Source organism: Mastomys coucha, unplaced genomic scaffold (genome assembly GCF_008632895.1).
Source record: "Mastomys coucha isolate ucsf_1 unplaced genomic scaffold, UCSF_Mcou_1 pScaffold12, whole genome shotgun sequence".
Taxonomy (NCBI): Eukaryota; Metazoa; Chordata; class Mammalia; order Rodentia; family Muridae; genus Mastomys; species Mastomys coucha.
Window position 1 is genome coordinate 15,034,647 of NW_022196894.1, and position 19,195 is coordinate 15,053,841.

The 19,195-nt window shown below is 54.0% G+C and overlaps 1 protein-coding gene across 2 annotated transcripts; it reads right to left on the reverse strand.

The window, feature by feature from the left end:
• Positions 1-6: 6 nt before the first annotated feature.
• On the reverse strand, positions 7-14,476 carry Zdhhc8 (zinc finger DHHC-type palmitoyltransferase 8). Of its 2 annotated transcripts, none has more exons than XM_031363337.1 (11): positions 14,179-14,476; positions 7,944-8,065; positions 7,598-7,755; positions 7,339-7,511; positions 7,053-7,155; positions 6,631-6,722; positions 6,329-6,464; positions 5,919-6,039; positions 5,732-5,841; positions 3,489-4,486; positions 7-949 (listed from the first exon to the last, which is right to left on the reverse strand). In XM_031363337.1, exons 1-11 carry the CDS (start codon positions 14,280-14,282, stop codon positions 736-738), a joined length of 2,331 nt encoding a protein of 776 aa, XP_031219197.1. In that variant the 5' UTR covers positions 14,283-14,476; the 3' UTR covers positions 7-735. The 2 variants fall into 2 exon arrangements, with proteins under 2 accessions (XP_031219197.1, XP_031219198.1); XM_031363338.1 differs by lacking the exon at positions 7-949 and adding an exon at positions 1,488-2,623.
• Between the last annotated feature and the right edge of the window lie 4,719 nt (positions 14,477-19,195).

Below are 19,195 nucleotides of genomic sequence, written 5' to 3' on the forward strand. Positions count from 1 at the left end.
AAAAAAAAAAATTTATTAGGGAAGTTGAGGGAGGGAAATCCTGTAGAACAGAAAACAGTTTGTGGATCCGTCCCCAGATGGGAGACACAGAACTGCTGCCCAGAAGTGGACCCCAGGACACGGCCCCTGTGTGAAAGGAGGAGTTGCTAGGGATTCTGTTCTGACTCTTCCCAGGAGTATCCAGGCCCATAGGCTTGGGTATTCCCAGAGGTATCACCCTTGGACGCAGAAGACCCAGGTGGGGTCAGAGCAGGCAAGAGGCAGAGACGGGTGGACCAGGTTCATGGTGCACAGAGCTGTCTGGCAGCTCCAGGACTTTAAGGCATCTGTTCAAGGGCTTGGGGTTGAGTGGAGGAGTGCAATAACCTGCGGTGACCTGAGACCCCCCACCCCAGCCCAACCCACAGAGGCCTGGGCTCCCTAGAGGAAGTGGCTTAAAGTGCTTGGAAGGGGTAAGGAGGTTGGGGTGAAGGTCATGCTGGTTCCCAGTAGCTCTGAGGCCACCCCCACTGGGGCACTGGACCCCTGCAGCAGGTGGGGGGGACTTCCTGAGTTCACCTGGAGACAGGGTCCTGGGCCCTGGCAGACTGATCAGTCAAGATGTGGCTGGTTGATAGGGAACTGGGCAGGGATCCCCAGGCTACATCCAGCCCGACTCCAAAGCTCTACAGCAGCCTGGTCTTCTGGGTCCCCAGGAGATTGTCCGTGGCCCTAGAGCCACCTACTAGTGTCCTGTTAGGGACCTGAGAGGCTGGGGAAAAGGCTGGATGCAGCAGAATGTAGCCGACAGATGGTCCCACGGGGGGCCGCCCCAGCAGCCACGCTCCAGGGGGCCCGCAGCGGCGGCGGGTGGTCCTCAGGATGGCCAAGATGGCACAGGTGCAGGCCAGGAGTCCCCCTAGGCGGACCACGCCACCCCCATCCACGGCTACAGCTGCCAATGCGCCCCCTGTTGGCCGATGTCCATGAGAGAGAAGCAGAAAGGTGGGAGTCAGGAGGGAGTAGAGCTAAGGGGCTCTGGACACCTCCCCTCCCTGAAACTCTGGACCTAGCCTAGCCCTCTCCAGCCCTGAGCCCCAGCTCAGAAAAACGTGGCTTTCTGACACACTCTAATTCCTCCCTTGGTATATGGCAGGGAAGGGGGCATTCTAAAGGACAGTAGTTTCGGTAGGGTTCTCACCAGGCATCAGCCTCATATGCGGCCTCCACTGTATACCTGCTCCAAGCCCTTTGGTACCTCAAGGGTCTCATGAGGTAGCTGAGGTCCCAGCCTCTTACCAGCTGCCCTGTTGTCTGGCATGACACAGACCGGGCTTAAGAGACCTTTGCAACTCACCAGCAGAAGTCCATTACCAACTAGGCCTGACTTGGCCTGTCGGCAGAACTGTCCAAGAGGAATGTGTCACCCTGCACCAGCTGGCCAACTCCTTTCCTGAGACTCTCCCCTGTACCCACGGCCATAGCCTTGCCCAAGGAAAGGATCAAAATGATTTTTCCTTTTTTTAATAAAATTATAGATATATAGATGTAAATATAAAAACATAAAACAGACACAATGCAAGCGAACGCTGCCATGTGCTTACTCAGGTCCCTGACGCCAGGGGAAGAACTGACCCCTCCCTGATGTGCTTTCCAGCTGCGCTGGCCAAGCCAGTGCTGGGAACTCGGGATGCTTTGGGGTGAGGACTCTCCAGTTTGGCAGGGAAGGCCTGAGAGAGAGGGAGGGGGCTCTAGGCCCCACTGGTCCCTGGGGCAGCATCTGGCCCCCTCTCTGCTCTGGCCTACCCCACTCCCCATCACCTCCCACAAGAGCATAAAGCAGAAGTTAAGGCTTTGATGAAAGAACAGTGGCAGCCGAGCACTAACACATCAGACGTGGCACGGCAGCACAGCATACAGACACAGGGACATGAACCCACCAGCCAGGCAAGACGGACAGAGGGAGTGGGACCCCTGCTACCGCTAGATTATCTGTCCATCTGTTCATCCATCCATCCCAACCCAGAGCAGGCCAGGGTTATGCTCCCTGCAAAGCATAGGCCTTGCCAAGCAACAAGCGACCAGCTTTGTCAGTGAAAGGCCATGAATTAGGAGCAGCTGGAGAACAGGGCTGAACAACCCATCCAGACAGGAGTGGGTGGACCCATGGGACTGTTGGAGTCTGGCCTTAGGGAATGAGGGCAATAGGGTGCAGGGCTGAGCTTGGCTGATGAAGGAGGCAATCCAGGTCCCCATCCCAGCCTTGGACCCGTCTGCCCTGTGAGTACTAGGTAAGTAGATGAACAGGCAGAGGCCGGAGCACAAGCTTGTGGAGGCTTTCTTTCCTGTTGACGTGTCCACAGCAGGCTTGGGTAGCCTCCTCCCTGGGGGCAGAGAACTTGATAGGGTTGGGGAGCTACTGTGGGGGTCCTGGTCCCCGTGGAATCACAGCAGATGAGTGGTGGTCAGTTCTCACACCGAGATTTCGTACGTAGTCCCACCCACGCCGGACACCTTCTTAACCAGCGTGTGCCGGGCAGGGCTGGCGTTGGGCCCCATGGGGCTGGCAGCAGGCCCCAGACGGGCCATGCCTGGGGACTGCCCGTTAAGCTTACTTGGGGGGGTCTTCAGCTGAGGGTGATCCCTGCATCAAAACAAGCACATACACACACATGCACACACAGTGAACACAGTACAGTGGGCGATAGGACACATGTAGATGTGGACTGGAGCCCTGTGTCCTGGACCCTTGTCCTTGTCCTTAGGATTATGCTGTCACAGGACAGATATTTCCAGAACTGCTGTCAGCCTCATGGGTACATTGATCTCTCCCAGCTGGATCAGCCAAAGAGCAGCTGGCCTGAGCTGCTGGGCCCTCTCTGCGATTGAAATTGGGGAGCCCAGTGGTGGACATGCGGCTCTTTCACTAGTCTCTCAGGAAAATCAGGTACCACTCCTATCCCCTGGCCTGGCCTGGCCAGAGCTACTACTCTTCCCCTGAGGGATGCCTCATGGAACTTTTGTAGCCACACAACCTAAACAGAGTCTCCTCCCAGGCCTCACCTGAGACCAAAACAATGAAGCCAGTGCAGGTGCCTGGGTCCTACCTGCCCTTCCCTACTTTTAAGCAATGGAGGCTCCCTGCTAACCTGGGGCTGCATGCTCAGTACATATGAAACGTGGTGAGGCAATATCCCCCAGCCTCAGCATGCTGAGCATGTATCAAGACCAGAGAAGGAACAGCATGCCTGGGAAGGTAGGAGTCCACACAACCCAAGTGAAGCTAGCTCTAGGAGGGCTCTGAGTAAAGTATGCTGGCTCAGAATAACAATGTCTCTTCTCACATGCATACTGCACCCAGGGCTAGACCTTCCCCAATAGGGGGAACTAGGCCCAGCTACCTTGTACTGTCCCTGCAGACAACCTATGGGTCTCCGGGATGAGCTGGGAGAACCAGGTCATGAGGGGTCCTGCATGGGAAAACCCAACTACACTTCTGGGGTACCCACCTCTGCATAGCCAGTGAGGGCTGCCGGTCCGGGAGGTCCGTGTGGATGAAGGCAACAGCCTTGGAGCCCGTGTAGGAGGGCGATCTGGGCGTGCCTGGTGGGGAAGGCAGGCCCTGACGGGCAGGTGACCTGTGTGAACCACTGCCAGGCCGGGGTCCTGGGGCATTGTTGTTGGCCTGGTCAGCCTGCAGGGAGGAGGAAGATGTCCGAGGTGCCCGACTCATGGAGCTGGACAGTGAGGACAATGACGTCTGCAGGGCAGGATTGCGGGCACCACCAAAGCCAGGCCCAGCCACGAGGTCATCCCTGGAGCCATAACGCAGCACAGAGCCACGGGGACCTTCCGTTAACACACTGGCCTGTTGCAGGCTGTAGGAGCTGGGTGTGTCATAGACACCAGAGTCGCCAAAGAGTGAGTCAGTCTGGGAACGCAGCAGCCGTTCACGCTCTTCTCTGTCCTTGCGCTCCTGGATAGAGGCCATGATGGTCCGAGACAGGTTGTCATAACGCACAGGAGAGGGCTCCCTAGGCCGGGGACCCAGCACAGGGCTGAAGCTGCGGGGTGGGGGCCGTGGTGGATCTGACGGCCCGGGGTGCAGGTAGGGTGAATGGTAGCCGGCCATACCAACAGAGGGGTGTGTGGGGCATGCGTGGCCACTGGGTGAGCCAGGGTTAAGCAGGCTGTCATATGACAGGCTGCCATTTCGGTTGGGCAGTGCATGAGGAGCAAAGAGACCACGGTGGGGTGTAGGGGGCCCACCTTCGGAGCGCAGTGGCTGTAAGGTCATGTGGTCCCCACCCCTCCGACCACCAGCCTTGAGACTCAGGGAGCGTAAGGCACCTGAGAAGGCATCAGTGGCATTGAGGGGTGGGGAGGGGGGGTAGGTAGGATGTAGACCACCAGGCCCATGGTCTGGGAGATCCAGGCTGGGCTCAGACACAAAGTCTAGACTTTGGGTGCTGTCATCTGCCAGAGTAAGGGAGTCAGGACCTGTGACCTGTGGAGGACAGGGTATTCTCACTACTGTACACACCTCACCTCTTACCTGACCCTATAGCACGAAGAACTCTGAGGCTGCGATTCAATACAGCAGCCATGGAAGCAAGGGCAACTAATCCAATCTACAGAACAGGAGATTCCCATCCCTGCTCCTCAGCACTCCCACAGCGCCTACTACGGATGGAAGTTGGGACAGAAGAGTTGACATGGTGTATTATCTCAGAATTTACTTCCAAAGAGAAGCTGGTGTGGGGCCTGCTTCTACCCACAATCACTAACAGGCTGCACAGATCCTTCCTAAGGCGACCAACAGTGGGGCTTTGTAGTGAAAGGCCAGGGCAGGTTTCTCCAGACATAAGGTCTATGATCGTGGGCTTCTCCAACCCAGAGCAGCCACAGCCACAGCCACAGGAAGAGGGGCTTCTTTAGTCTCTGTGACTAGACTTGAGCCGCAGGCCCCTCAAATTCCAAAGCCTGAAAGAATAACTTGCCCTGGTCCACTCAAGCAGATTTATGAAATCCTTTGTAGGGTAGGAAGGCAGTGGCACAGGGTGTCCAAAGCCTATCCTAACTCTCCTGCTGGGCAGCAGAGCTACCACACCGCCACTAGGATGGACCTTGACTGTAGGTGCTCAGGCTCACTCTCACCCAATGGCCTAGATAGTAAGGAGGCCCCCAGGATAGGGCTGGTCTAGATGTGTGGAGCTAGTCTCTCAGGCAACCTCTAGGAGGATGGCAGCTTTGGGAACACGCGGGTTTCTGGATCATTCCACAGGCTGCTCCATGTTGCTGACTGCTCCACAGTGATAGACAAAGAAGTACTTAACTCATGAAAATAAACGCGCTTTCTCAAACAAACCTCTAATTCTTCTGAGGGCTCCCGTGGGCCTCACAGAATGACTAATAGTGGAATTCCAGACATCCTAACTGCTAGAGGGGGAAGCTGCCCTCTTGGTCTGTGGGCAATGCCAGCAGAGAAGCTGAGGGGCCAGGCCAAGATGGTCTTACCTGCTCCTCTCCAAGGAACCCCAGCTTAGCATACCTACAGGATGCAGTCCTGCCAGCATGCACATAACACCTCTGTGACAAGTATGGCCTTGTCAGGAGCACAAGCATGGGAACAGGACATCATGACCAAACAAGGCTCTCCCCAGGGACAGACCTTTTCCAGGGGCAGATCCCTCCCAGAGGTAGGGCTGTCTTCAGAGCTGGGGTCCTTCCTAGAGGAAGAGCCTGGACTTACCTGCTCACTAGGTCCACAAAAGGGTGTCTTGGGACCAGTGGAGAAGGCTGGCCGGAACTTATACATGGCAGGTGTTGGGGGACTGGTCCTCTGTACTGATAGGGCACTCTCTGAGAAGAGGGACCACAGTCATGGAGTGACACAAAAGCCAGCCCATGTCCCTTTCCTCAGTTGCCCTCCACCTCACCAGCACTGCCAGGTCTTGGGGTCTTCAGATCTCTTCCAAAGGTGCCAGCCTCTATCTTGGGGGGCAGTGGCGGTCCCAGGTCCAGAGGTTTCTCATCTAACTGGTCTAGACTGCCCTTGGACTAAGGAAGAGGGAGCAGTGGTAGGTGAAGTCTTGAGACAGGGTTTATCTGTATAGCCCTGTATGTCCTAGAACTCACTTTGTAGACCAGGCTGGCCTTGAACCCACAGATCCACCTGCCTCTGCCTCCCAAGTGCTGGGATTAGACATGTGCCACTAACACCAGTCTTCCTGCGGCTTTGAACACATGCATTATGCTTTGCCAGTCCCTCTACCTCTTCTTCTTGTCCCCACCCCTACACCCCACAGTCCCACTCACACACCATTACTGTTTCAGTCCAGACCCCCACCTTGCTGCGGCCAGCTTTCAGCCCATTGTCGCTAAGTTTGACCTTGAGGGGCACAGCTCGTTCCAGGAGCTCAGGCCTCAGGAAGGGTGGCTTTAGGCTCACTGAGAGCGGCATCCTGGGGGGTTCCACTACATACCTGTGCCAGGGTAGAGAGGTCAGTGGCCAGACAAACAGGCCAGAACAAACAAGGGCAGGGCCAGCCCCACCTAGCCAGAGCAGAAAGGAACCAGGCTGAGGGTCCGAGGCTGCCCACCCCGCACCCAGAACAGGCCTCTTGTCCCCCTGCCCAGGCCGGGCCTCACCGGGGCGCCAGGGGACTGCATAACACGTGCTCCACGTTCCCATAGCAGCCTCGGGTGAAGGGATTCACACCCCCGCGGAACTTCCCAGTCACCTGTGGACATGGGTCCCCTCAGCCAGCCTGACCACCCAGAACAGGCAGGGAGAAAGGCAAAGGTAGGTGGGGTCCTTATAAGTGGTCTTCATGAGAGGCAGTGTGGGTAAAGTGGGCCCAACAGTGGCCTATACCCAGGTTACCCTTGCCTGCCCTTGCAGGAAGCTGTAGCATTCCCAGGTCTGGAGTTGTTGGTGGCTGCAGGGTCCATGGGTTGCAAGTATGTAGCGGGATGGGCAGCTATGGCCCCAGACCCTGAGCCCCTCCTCCCACAGCTGCCTAAGCAACCTCACATGAGGGTTCCTGAGGCCCAGCCCACAGGGTTTGCACCTGCTCATTGGTGGTGCGCCCCCGAGTGACCAGAACCACGTGGAAGCCAGTGAGGCCGATGACAGGAATGAAGAAAAGGCCAGCCACACACATGACGGCCATGCTGGCCTGTTAAGGCCAACAGCTGAGGCAAGAACATGAAGACCCCCCTCCCCCCACCACACTGACAGTTCTTGTGGCCCCCTCTCATCTAAGCACAGCGACTATTCTAGAAGACCCATGTACCCACTGACCCTACCCCCCAGGATATGCTGCTGAGGGCTGGACCATGTAAAGATAAGGATACGTGATGGTGGTGTGGGCAGCTCCCAGCCCCTCTGAGTGATTGAGCACGTACAGCAGGCCGAAGGCCACCACCCCCACCATGTGTGCGCTGAGTGACAGCAGGAACAGGAAGAAGTAACGGTAGTTGCGGCGTCCAATGCAGTTGTTGACCCAGGGGCAGTGATGATCAAAGTCCTGGCAGGGGCAGTGTGTCAGAACGAAAGGAGGGCAGGACCTGGGCACAGGGACTGGTGGGAGGGCAGAGGGGCAGGGGTGGTCACCTCCACACAGTTGTCACAGACGCTGCAGTGTGAGCAGCGTGGTGGACGGTAGAAATGGCACGTTGCACACCATTTCATGCGGACCTGGATGCCCCGCACATCCACATTCTTGTACAGCGGGGCCCTGAAGTCATCCTCCTTGTCCTCGTCCTCGTCGGCTGAACATCAGGAGCCCAGTGGAAGAGGGGGGTTGTGCGGGGGGGGGGGGCAAGAGTACAGAAAGGTGAGCTTCCAAGTAGTAGAGGACTTCTCTAATCTCTGCTCAGCCCACCCACTGTGAATCCCAAATCAGCCACTTACACTCCAGTGACAAGAAGCAGATGAGCTGCCCCATACAAGGCCCTACCTCGGGGGAAGACTCCAGGGTCCATGAAGGTAGCCATACTGAAGTTGGCCAGGACAAAGAGGAAGAGGATGCCATTGTAGACAGGAATAGCTGGAGACACAGCTCTTGTCAACCATGGGCACCTACAATGGACAATGGGCAGAGAGACGGGGATATGAAGGAGGCAGGGTCAGAATTTTGAGATGCAGCCATATGTATTCATCTGGGCCCACCAGACAGGCACACAGCAGATCTTAGCTATCACTACTCCTTGGCTGTGTACATCATGGTCAGTGTAAGCTCCTTGCACTAACTCCAGCCCTGGTAACCCCAGGCCACTGTCCGGAATACAAGTTACAGCTGAGGAGATTACTCCAAGAGGCCCATTAGCCTGGGGCACAGGACTGGGGTGGCCACAGAGCTAAGCCAACCTACCTGCAACTCGCCCAGGCTACCATACTCCTAAGGGGCCCAGACAGGAGTGAGAACTCACAGGCCAGTGCGCTACCCAGCAGCCTGGGTCAGGCCATGCCAGAGCCATGCACTTGCCGAGGTATGGAGAGTCCCAACCCTGCTTCAGCCAGTGATGGGCACATCCTCCTTCGTTCTGGAGGGTGCAGCTCTAGTCTGGGCAGACCCTTCTTTTGGGTTTGTTACCTTGTTTGACAGGTGGTAGCACAGGAGAGCTAAGACGCTGGAAAAGCACACACTCTCCCCTTCGGATCTCTCCCCAGGCCTACAGCACTTGCAGCCTCGGCTTCTTCCCGTCTGACCCCATTTTCCAAGCAGCCTTCCAGAAGGTGTATCTCTGTAGCTTCATAGTAAGAGCTTTGCACATCTGCCTCAGCCCTTACAGGTCCTCACCAGAATCCCCTCCACAGAGACATGCCGGGCCTTGAACCCCCAGTCCTGACACTGCAGTAGCTACTTAAGTCTACCCAGTGTTCAAGAGGCTCCTCTGGCCTCAGGAAACCATGCTTCCTTCTGTGTCAATAGCTGCTGAGAAAGGTAGTGGGGTACACACAGGGGTTTAATTTCCTGCCTGTGTTTGGTCCTTTGTGGAGCCAGGCCAGTGGGGTTTCCCTTACGGATGCCCTGACCGAAAGATGGAGTGATGGTGGCCGCCTGCGGAGCCTGCAGCTACCCGCCACCTGAGTGCACAGTCCACGCTGTGCGCCCACGTCTGCCTTGGCCAGGAGCCAGGCCCGCCGCCCCAGCAACCACCTCCATGGCAGCAGAACTATTTTTAGTGGAAAGCAAGAGGCTATTTAAAGTTCCTGCTTCCCACGGCAGCACCCTCTACGGGGCCACCAGCCATGATACCCCATCCTCTTTCACGGGCCAGCGCGGACATACAGCCTGACAACACAGGCCGCACCCATGAGGGTCCAACAGGAGATGGGTAGGACCAAACCTGTCAGCCTGGAACGTTCACTCAACATTCCCCATCTCTGACACAAACGGCCCAAACAACATGTCTGTGACCTCCAATCCATGCTGTTCAACAAAGCTACAGTGGCACCCTACGATGAGATTCACAGCCCAGCCGTGAACTCAGTAGGTAAGGGAGAGAGATACTTCTGAGTGAAGCAGTCAAGCCTTCTAGGGATGGGGTGCTCTCCAGCCTGACTTGGGTAGAACACACCAGCTCCCTGTGGTGTCTGATGAGAGGGGCTAGTTCCACACTGGTATAAAGGAAAAATTCAGACCTCGTGCTACAAAGTCAAGAGCATAATGTCAAACACTAGAGCCATCTGCAGAAGTAGTAAGGGGTCGAAGGGATGCTATAAAGGGGAGATATGGGTGTGGAGGAAGCAGGTGGGGGCGGACATGGGAAGACCAGGCTCAGAGAGACTCAGGTTAAGTCCTTATAAGACCTTCTCCTACATGAAGTGCCATGCTCTTGGTTCTCCTCACCATGAAGTGGACACAACTGGTGTCCTTCCTAAAAAGAAGCTGAAGACCACAGGCATTGGGACCAGGCTGCCTCCTAGTTTTCACTTGGGCTAGCCTCAGAGGTACACTGCCTATGAAGTAGAAAGGGGCTAGTTCCCAGGACTGGAGTGTTCTGTATTGCCTCTCTAGCTCCTTAGCGGACCACATGGGCCAGACAGCTGCCCTGAGTGAGATGTCTGAGGAGCAAGGGGGCAGTCCTGATCCATGTTTGGCAGTTTGCACTGGTGGGACACCTCAAAGGTATTGGGGTACTGGACAACCTCAGTATAACATGTGCAAGCACCACCTGCATAAACACAGCAGGGCCAGGCGTGTGTGTGTGTGTGTGTGTGTATGTGTGTGTGCGCGTGCGCGTGCGGGCGAATACACAGGCTATGTGTCAGAGGACCTAGTGCACTTTGAGCTGGAGTTCAGTCACTGTCCTTGTCTCTAAGCCCCTAAAGCTGGATCCAGGACCAAGCATCTTGTCCTCTGGGTGCTGCTGGAGGACTTCTGGCCTCCCGACTAGGGTCTGGATAAGTCCACACTTAGAGAGCCTGTGTGCAGGGACAGGGTTGTGGGGGAGCACAGCACATACGGGAGCACATGCAGAAACATGGATACAAGCACATGGACACACACATATACAGAAAGGCACAGAAGTACAAACTTACAGCTCACAACCATACGAAAGCACAACCATTCCACACCTGTGAACAGCGAACCGCTGTAGACAAAGGTACACGCAGGAAGGCTTGCATGTAGATACTGTGGACCCACACACCATATAGACATACCTGTACATTTGCTCATGTCCACATGTGAATGGGGGCACTTGTGAAGACACCCTTGTGGTACCCTCCTCTCAGGTTTGTCTAACCCAGGTCAGTGGCCTAATATCCCGGGACTCAGGCAAGCCCTCTGCCTCTGTGTGCTTCCCATTGCCCCCAAGCACAGGGCAAACATGAGCATACACAAGGACCACTGAAGCCTGAAAGGATGTGTGAGGACACACAAAGACACAGGACAATATTTGAGGACATGCCAGCTTTCCCAAGGGATGCTGCAGGCAGGAGCACTAGGTACTTGTGCGCTTAGTCCTCTGCTTAGTTTTAGTGCTTGCCTGTAGAGTCCATCCTCTGCAGCCTGGGCCTATGAGACACATCTGGCCAGCCCCACACTGCCTCCAGGGGGCCAGCTGGAGCAGGGTGGACTCTACAGGCATCTGGCCTGCAATGAGCGGGAGATTCTACCTGCTACATTCCTAAAGACCCTTTCCTGGTTGGCTCAAGCCCTGCTGAGGACTGGGTGTATGTGTGCATGCATACACGTGTTCCTAGCTCTAGGCTCTGAGCACCCGAGGTCTTAAGACACATCCTGAGCAACAATAACTCGGACAAGAACACAAGCCATCACTGTGTGCCCCACCCAAGTGGAGGTCTGGAGCCCCACATAGGCCAGCAGAGAGACACCGCCCAGGAAGGGGGTGACTTCAGGGACAGAATATCTGCCAAAAGCCAAATGTGGAATGGAAAATTTTTACTCAAGACATTTTCTTTTAATCAAGGTCTTCATTAACACTGCCTAACATCATGGGCCTATGGGGCACCCAGGGCCCACAACAGCAGCCACTTGCCCTGGACATCCAAGGCACTTTGGAGAACTAAGCAGCTATACCTACCTATGCTAGCCCCAGACATTTGGACAGAGGGAGTAAAGGCTCAGAAGAGCAGTAATTTGTCACAAGCAGGACACCCTAGCAGAATTCAGTTTTCAAGCCTAGCCTCCCTCCCATGATGCTCTAGTCACTGCCTTCTACCCAGGTCCCCAAGGCTACCAGGGGCCAGAACCAGACTGTCCCAGACTGGGTTTCTTTCTTTCTTTCTTCCTTTCTTTTTTTCTTTCTCTCTCTCTTTCTTTTTTTCTTTTTTTTCTTTCTTTTTTTTTTTGTTTGTTTGTTTTTTTTCGAGACAGGGTTTCTCTGTAATAGCCCTGGTTGTAGACTACTCTGTAGACCAGGCTGGCCTTAAACTCAGAAATCTGCCTGCCTCTGCCTCCCAAGTGCTGGGATTAAAGGTGTGCGCCACCACTGCCCGTCCAGACTGGGTTTCTAACCACACAGAGAGCTCAGGCCCACCTGAACCCAGCTCTACCACCCTAGGTGCCCAAATGGTCTAACACAGCTCTAGGGTTAGCCACCTAACAGCAATCCCAGCCTCCGCCATGCGTGTCCTTTTGAAAAGTGGATCTGAGGGGTGGCTTGGCCTGGAGGAAGCGTTGGAACCCATCCTAACACTCAACCCAGCTTAGCCCTGTACCAGAGAGAGAGAGAGAGAGAGAGAGAGAGAGAGAGAGAGAGAGAGAGAGAGAGAGAGACACACACACACACACACCAGCACAAGCCCAGGAGGGTTCCCGGGAAAGGGGCTCCCTCTCTCAGCCTACCTCCAAGGAATTCATCCCAAATCCCACACCCTGCCTACCTCCAATCTATTCTAGAGAGGTCTGGGCCTACTACTCTCTCGGTGAGCGGGAAGGCGTCCCTGGCCCTTCAGTGCTTAGGCTTCTTGACTGACCCAATTCTCCTTGGCACCTTGAGAGAAGCAGTTCAGACTCACAAGAAGGAGATATGAGGGTCACTTACCCCAGGTAAAGTTTCAGGACCCAACATAGGCCCCAAAGGTAGACCAAGGCACCACTTCCTTTTCTTACTGTCTGAGGTGTCAGTGGGCTGGGCCAGAAACAGGGCAGGAGGGAGGCATGGAGAGGATAGGGATCCTATCTTGAAAAAAACACCTACTCCAGACTGGCCACCAGACCTGCCTGGACCCAGATAAGCACAGCTGTCCAGCAGAGCTTCTTCTGAGAACAGAGCCACCTGAGTGGGGCAGTCAGGTCACCCATACCCACATTTCAGGGACTCAACCAAGGAGCAGATGAGGTTGCACACAGACTGAACGGGGCCCAAGTCATGCCAACTGCAGAGCCAGTTTAAGTCAGAGTGGCTGTCCCTTAAAGAGAACCCCAAACCTCAAGAGCACCAGCATGCATGGCCCCAGAACTCTAGTGTCAAGAACACAGAGGAAGCACTGCCCAGGAAAATGGTGGCAGCAACCTCAGAGACCAAAGCTTGAGGCTGAGTTGAGTTCCCACGAACCACCACAGAAGGGCCCTCTGAAACTACTTAAGTTCTCTGAGTAGAGAAAAGCCGGGGGAGAGGATTTTTAATTTCTCTTAAAACTTTTATCCCCACATCGCATGTGTTAATTTTAGAGTTACGTTGAAAGACATCGAAATGTCCCTGAGACACCCTCCCCACACTCAAACAGAACCCCACTCCAAACCTCTGGAAGACTGAATTTCCCAAGAAGTGTCCCCTCCAGTCTTAGCTCCCCAAGCCCTTCCTTATCCCACAATCCACAACATCTGAGTGACAAGAACACACAGGCTCTCTCTGGAGCCAGAAATAAGCCCGTCCACACAGGCCTTTTTTAAACTTGCTCTTTGCAGCCGGTGGCACCCACCCAACCCCAGCCTCCAGGTAAGGACTCTCCTCCCACAACAGGCACTGAATTCAGACTCCTACAAAGGCTGCTATATGTTTCTACAGAGTGGAAAGGGTGGCACGGGCTCACTTACACCTGGAACTCTCACACCTGGAAACAAATGGCCATCCCTTTGGTCACCTGAGTCGTGTCAAGGCTTTGGAGTTGTAGAAAGAAACGAGCGGTCAGAGATTCTCAAGTGACCATCAGAACCCCATGACCTATGAGCCAGCCCGTGTCAAGAAATTGAGGCTGGAGGTGCTGAGTGCCAGGTTGGCAAGAAGTGTTCCCTCCCCACGACTGGTAGCCTAGCCTTTGAGGTCTTTTGTGCCCCAGACCTAGAAGTATAGGTACTGGAGCCCCTCAGTGTTGTGTAGGGAGGGCAGAGGGCCCTGAGTAGGCTGGAGTGGCCAGTCACGGCTGTGGGGCAGGCCACACCTACGCCCAGAGTCACAGAAATAAGTTGATTTTACACGCTGGCTGCGACGAGGGGGCTCACAGCTTCTACTCCCCACCTCCCCCGCGTGTCTGTATGTGACACGCGTCCCCCTTCAAAGCCCCGAGGGAATGAAGGGCTGCAACCACACCCAGGGCCTGCTAGAACGCTCAGAGGCAGGCATTCACCTGTCCGTGCTCCCCGGACGCAGCTCCTCGCCGCAACCTGCTGCTGATCTACCCAGCCCACCGCCGCCCCCGTGGGGGACGTGCGCCCACTCGGCTCCCCCCACCCCACGGTCCCCCGCTGCTACCAGGCTCTGGACCCGGCGCCTACTCACGTGAATACGAAGAAGAGTGTGCTGGAGCCAACCAACAGCGCGGCGGCCGTGGCTACCGGGATGTACTTGGCGGGTTTGAGGCGCGTCCCGGGGCTGCGGGGCATCCTGGGCGCCGCGCCGCCGCATCCCTCCCCGTGCCGGGCGGGCGGGGCCGGCCGGGTCGGGCCGGGGTCGGGCGCGCGGGCTGGACGCGGCGCAGGATCCGCGGCAGCAACAGTGGAGGAAATCCCACCCCACGGGCGGCGGCGGCGCGCTGATGTCAGCGCGCCCCTTAAGGTGGACCCGGCGGCAGGGCCGCGGCGGGGGCGGGCCGAGGGAGGAGCGCCGGGTGGCCAACTCCTCCTCTGCGGGGGTAGCCCGACGCCCCACGCAGGCGCAGCGACCATCTGGACCGGCAGGACAACGGGAAGCATGTTTTTTTATTTTTCCCTCTTTCTTTTCTTTCCTTCTTTCTTTCTCTTTTTCTTTTTCTTTCTTTTTTTTTTTTTTTTTTTTTTTTTTTTTTTTTTTTTTTTTTTTTGTCTTTGCTGCCGCAGGCCTTAACCCGGGGAGCTCTCTTGGGCCTACATGCTCCCCAAGCACATTCCCGGACAGACTGAAGGTCCCCTGGCAGTCACTGGGATGTGAGGGCGATTGCTATGACAAGGTAGGGGTTATCATGGTTATCCAAACCGTAGCCAACTCGCAGCCCTCCACACACTAAGAGTTAGGTCACCGAGTTCCTCTGCGTCCTATAAGAGACCGAGAAACACCTTTGGAAGGCTGGTGTCCTAGGGAAAAGTGCCTGTACCGGGCTCTGGCCTTGACTAGAAAGGATGCGCATGCTCACCACCCGCGGCAAAGCCCACCTGCCCGCTCCAGGACGCAGCGGCTTAAGGTGGACCGGCCCTCCAAGGATGCTGCAGGCTAGGCATCTGCATTGACTTCCCCTGGCAGATCAGTCTTAGTGTTTTGAGTAAGAACGTGGTCAAACTCCACTGCTTGCCTTAAAACAATCCACAAGGCAGCAACATCTACTTTGAAGCCTCTTCTGGGCCTGGACAGTGTGCTGGCAGTCCAGTGGCTTCCCCAGAGTCGCCCCCAGTCCAGAGGCTCTTCTCCATCGTCCACCTCTCCCCCAGATCGAGGTAGTGGGGGCCTTCTTCCCTTGGCTGCTGCTATCTCCTGTACAGCCAAACACCCAGAGTCCCGCAGCCACCTCCTCCCTCCAACACTGCTTGTAGGCCTGGGGCTCCTTGGATGGCCCACACCTCAGGGGTGGGCGCCTTAATGTAGAAACAGCTTTTCAACAGCACAGTGATAGATTTCCTCTCTGATTTCCGTTCTGTTGGTCATTCCATGTCAGAAGACACAGCTCAAGGGTCACCAAGAGTTCTTCTAGCGTTGGTAAGATAAGCAGTGATGCGACCTCACAGTGGAGAGCAGAATGTTTACAAACTCCTTTCGGCTCTCAGGTAGTATCCAGCTGGCCCTCTGCATTAGGCACACAATTCAGTTAAATTCACCCGACCTGTAGCCTGGACTTTAATCTTGTCCTACATTCCATAACATAGAAAGCTCAGAACCACTAGGGCCCTCAGGAGGCTCCATGACTCACAGCTCCCCCACTGCAGAGTTCCTTTGGGACTAAGTCTACTCTCATGTTGTATGTAAGGTACCAAGGTAGCCACACTACTGCCACAGCCTTGTAGGGAAATAGCAAACACTGGGCATAGAAGACACTCCAGAAAAGGTTTAGGTGGGGCAGATTTAGCTGCTGAGGTCAGAGCCCAGTGTGCTATGATACCTTTCTTCCTGAATAGGGCTGGCATGGCAGCAGGGAGCTTGGGCACTGAGGCCCAGGCAGATCTCCTTTACTAGAGTGGCCACTGGAACACACTGCCTAGGAGAGCGGTAGAGGTTCTGAAACAGAAGTGGAGTGGCAGCCAGCCCAGAGGAGGGACTAAGATGGAGGTATAAAGCAGCACTCCCCACAATGGCACTGACTTCCCATGCTATCCACAGTCCAAAGTTATTAAATAAAAAATTCCATAAATAATTCAGATTTGTATACGATTAGCTGGGTGTGGTAGTTCATGTAATGCCAGCTCTTGGAAGAGCGAAGCAGGTAGACTACCAGCCTTGGCTACACAGTGAAACTCATCCCCAAAACTAAGAAGTTGGGTGTGGTGGTGCTTGTCTTTAACCCCAGCAATAGGGAAGCAGAGATAGGCGGATCTTATTTTTTTCTGGGGTGGGGGAAAGACAAGGTTTCTCTGTGTAGCCCTGGCTGTCCTGGAACTCACTCTGTAGACCAGGCTATCCTGGAACTCAGAAGTCAGCCTGCCTCTGCCTCCCAAGTGCTGGGATTAAAGGTGTGTGCCACCACTGCCCTGCGGTAGGTGGATCTTTTGATTTGTTTGAGGCCAGCCTAGTCTACACAGTGAGTTCTAGGCTAGCCAAGCTATATAACAAACTAAAATGGTCAGGATGTAGCTGTTTAGTAGAATGCTGGCCTATTAAAGCCCAGTACTTCAGGGCTTAGAAGAATCTTAAATTCAAGGTTATCCTCAGCTACACAGCCAGTTCAGTGCCAGCCTGGGCTGTGTGAGATTATCTCACACTAACCAATTTAATAACTACTATCCTGCTCTTATCACCATGGGTATGAATTCCCCAGCTTTCTTATTTCCTACTCATTTGACATTTTGTAGCTTTCTTGTGTCTCAATATCCCCAAAGTACAACAGCAGTGATGCAGGAGACCCCATGAAACAAACTTAGGAATCTGTGCCAAGGTTGCTACAGTTAAGATGATATATTCCTGATTCTATTGCAATGTATCTGACTTCATTACTGTGAATCTTCCACTATGTCTAACTTCTAAACTTACCACAGGTATGTATGCACAATAACAAACAGGGCTTGGCATTCCCTTAAGTTTGCAGCATCTCCTGGGAGTCTTGGAATGCCCCCATGGCTAAGAGGGTGCTATATCTGTGTATTCCTTACAGTCCTAAAACCTGTTAAGCCTTCGCCTCACTTGGCACAGCCTCTGCCTCAGGATACAATACCAGGATAGGTAGCTTCAATAAGCTGTTGATGCCCTCCAAACTGTTGTCAATGGGGCATTCAGGACTTGAAGCAATGCATGTCTCCCCTTCAGCTACATCATCTACAGCATGAACAAACCACTCCCCTGAATGTACATCAGAATACAACTTGAGCACAGGACAGTAGTGTCCGTCCCCTAGCTAGTTTGGAGGGGCCTTTCTGTATGTGAATAGAAGGAACCCTTCTGGGTATCCAGATTTATGCCATGAGAACCAACACAGCCATCGTCCTCCACTGCCTGATACATGGGGAGAAATGCCAAACACTGGTCATAGGAAGAGACTTCCCACTTTTTAAGTCCCTCCTACTTGATGAGGTCCTTTTTAAAATACAAACATCTCCCTAAGGGCATTTACCCTACTCAAAAGGTTCACTTGCCAGTTACTACAAGCTTAAGGTTAACTTTGCACTATGCAAAGGTGAGCCTGAATCTTCAGTCCAGGGCTCCCCTTAAGAAAAATCAAGCCCATGGACAGTTCTTCCATGAGTACACTGAAGGCCACCTGTGGCCAATGTCTCAATTCTGCTACATCAGGCCCCACTGCACATATGTATCTCTTCCCGGGATGGAGAAAACCAAGAAACAGCCTTTAGTTGGCTTTTAAAGACCAGCTTGGGGAATGCAAAGGTACTTTTGCAGGAGTGGGCAAGGAAGGGAGGTGTGAATATGGTAAAGTACAATATGGAAATGTCACAATGAAAACTGACTTTGAATGCTAGCTTAAAAAATTTTAAGCCAGGTGGTGGTGGCACACACCTTTAATCCCAGCACTTTGGGAGGCAGAGGCAAGCAGATTTCTGAGTTTGAGGCCAGCCTGGTCTATAGAGTGAGTTCCAGGACAGCCAGGAAACAGAGAAACCCTGTCTCGGGTGGGGGTTGTGTGGGGATTAAAAGCTTTAAGATGGGCTGTAGTGGCACACACCTTTAATCCCAGCAGGCAGATCTTTTGAGTTCAAAGTTTACAGAGAGAGTTCAAGTACAGCCAGGGATATACAGAGAAACCCAGCCTCAAAAAAACAAAAATAAAAAAGGGAAGGAGGGAGAAAGATGGAGAGAGGGAAATGGAGAAGGGAGAGGAGAAGGGAAGGAAGGCAAGCATTTGTAAGCAACTCTGCAAAGGACAAGGTCAGACATAGCAGGGTCAGTTTAGTAAAATAAACATCAACAAAAGAACATCCAGACTCTAATTAAAACAATTCTGGTAGGTGTTACTAGCAATCTGCTACAGAGCCAAGAGACCAGACCCTGTTAATACAATCAGACCCCACCTTGGCTCCTACCCTGTGAAAGGTGGGGCTGGTAAAGCTCCTGAGGCCACAATGTATCATATCAAGGCTTTCTTTTGCCTGTCTGTATATATGTGCATTATCGTTTGGTTTGCCTACTGGAGCTTCAGTTAATTGTGAGCTTAAAACTGAACTCAAATCCTCTACAAGAGCAGCAAGTGTTCGTAACTGATAAGCCATTTTTCTAACTCCACATAAGGCAGGTTTTATTCAAATAGTCCCCAATCCTAACAGTACTGAGTTTAGAATTCAAGGTCCAAACTCCTAGAATGCTATTTGAAGATGTGTTAGGGGTATCTAATGGCTTCCAATAGGAGAGTTATAGGGCTAGACACAACTACACTAAAGCACTTAGTCTCCCTTCACACACACCCCCACACACACCCTATATGACAGCACAAAGCAATAGTTCCAGCAGCGAGGAAGCAGCCCACCTTGGCCCTGAATGCCAGTTGCAGCCACACACAGCCACTGGCCTCCAGCACCAACCGATACCCCAATGTCCACTAGTCCCTAAAAGCCACAGAAGAACACACCACTTTGACAAAATGGTTTTCTCCTAAGAGAAAACACAGGTGGCCAAGGAGGGCTCCAGGCACAGACACCTTCCCCACCCCTCACATAGCCTTGTCAGCTGG

What these genes read in the sequence shown, in the direction of transcription:
- Zdhhc8 (XM_031363337.1), bottom strand. Translation starts at nt 14,282, where the DNA reads ATGCCCCGCAGCCCCGGGACGCGCCTCAAACCCGCCAAGTACATCCCG. An exon ending in CCCTGGAGTCTTCCCCCGAG is followed by an intron (nt 7,756 to 7,943) that starts GTAGGGCCTTGT and finishes CCTGATGTTCAG; the next exon opens with CCGACGAGGACGAGGACAAG. An exon ending in GGCGCACCACCAATGAGCAG is followed by an intron (nt 6,723 to 7,052) that starts GTGCAAACCCTG and finishes CCATGTCCACAG; the next exon opens with GTGACTGGGAAGTTCCGCGG.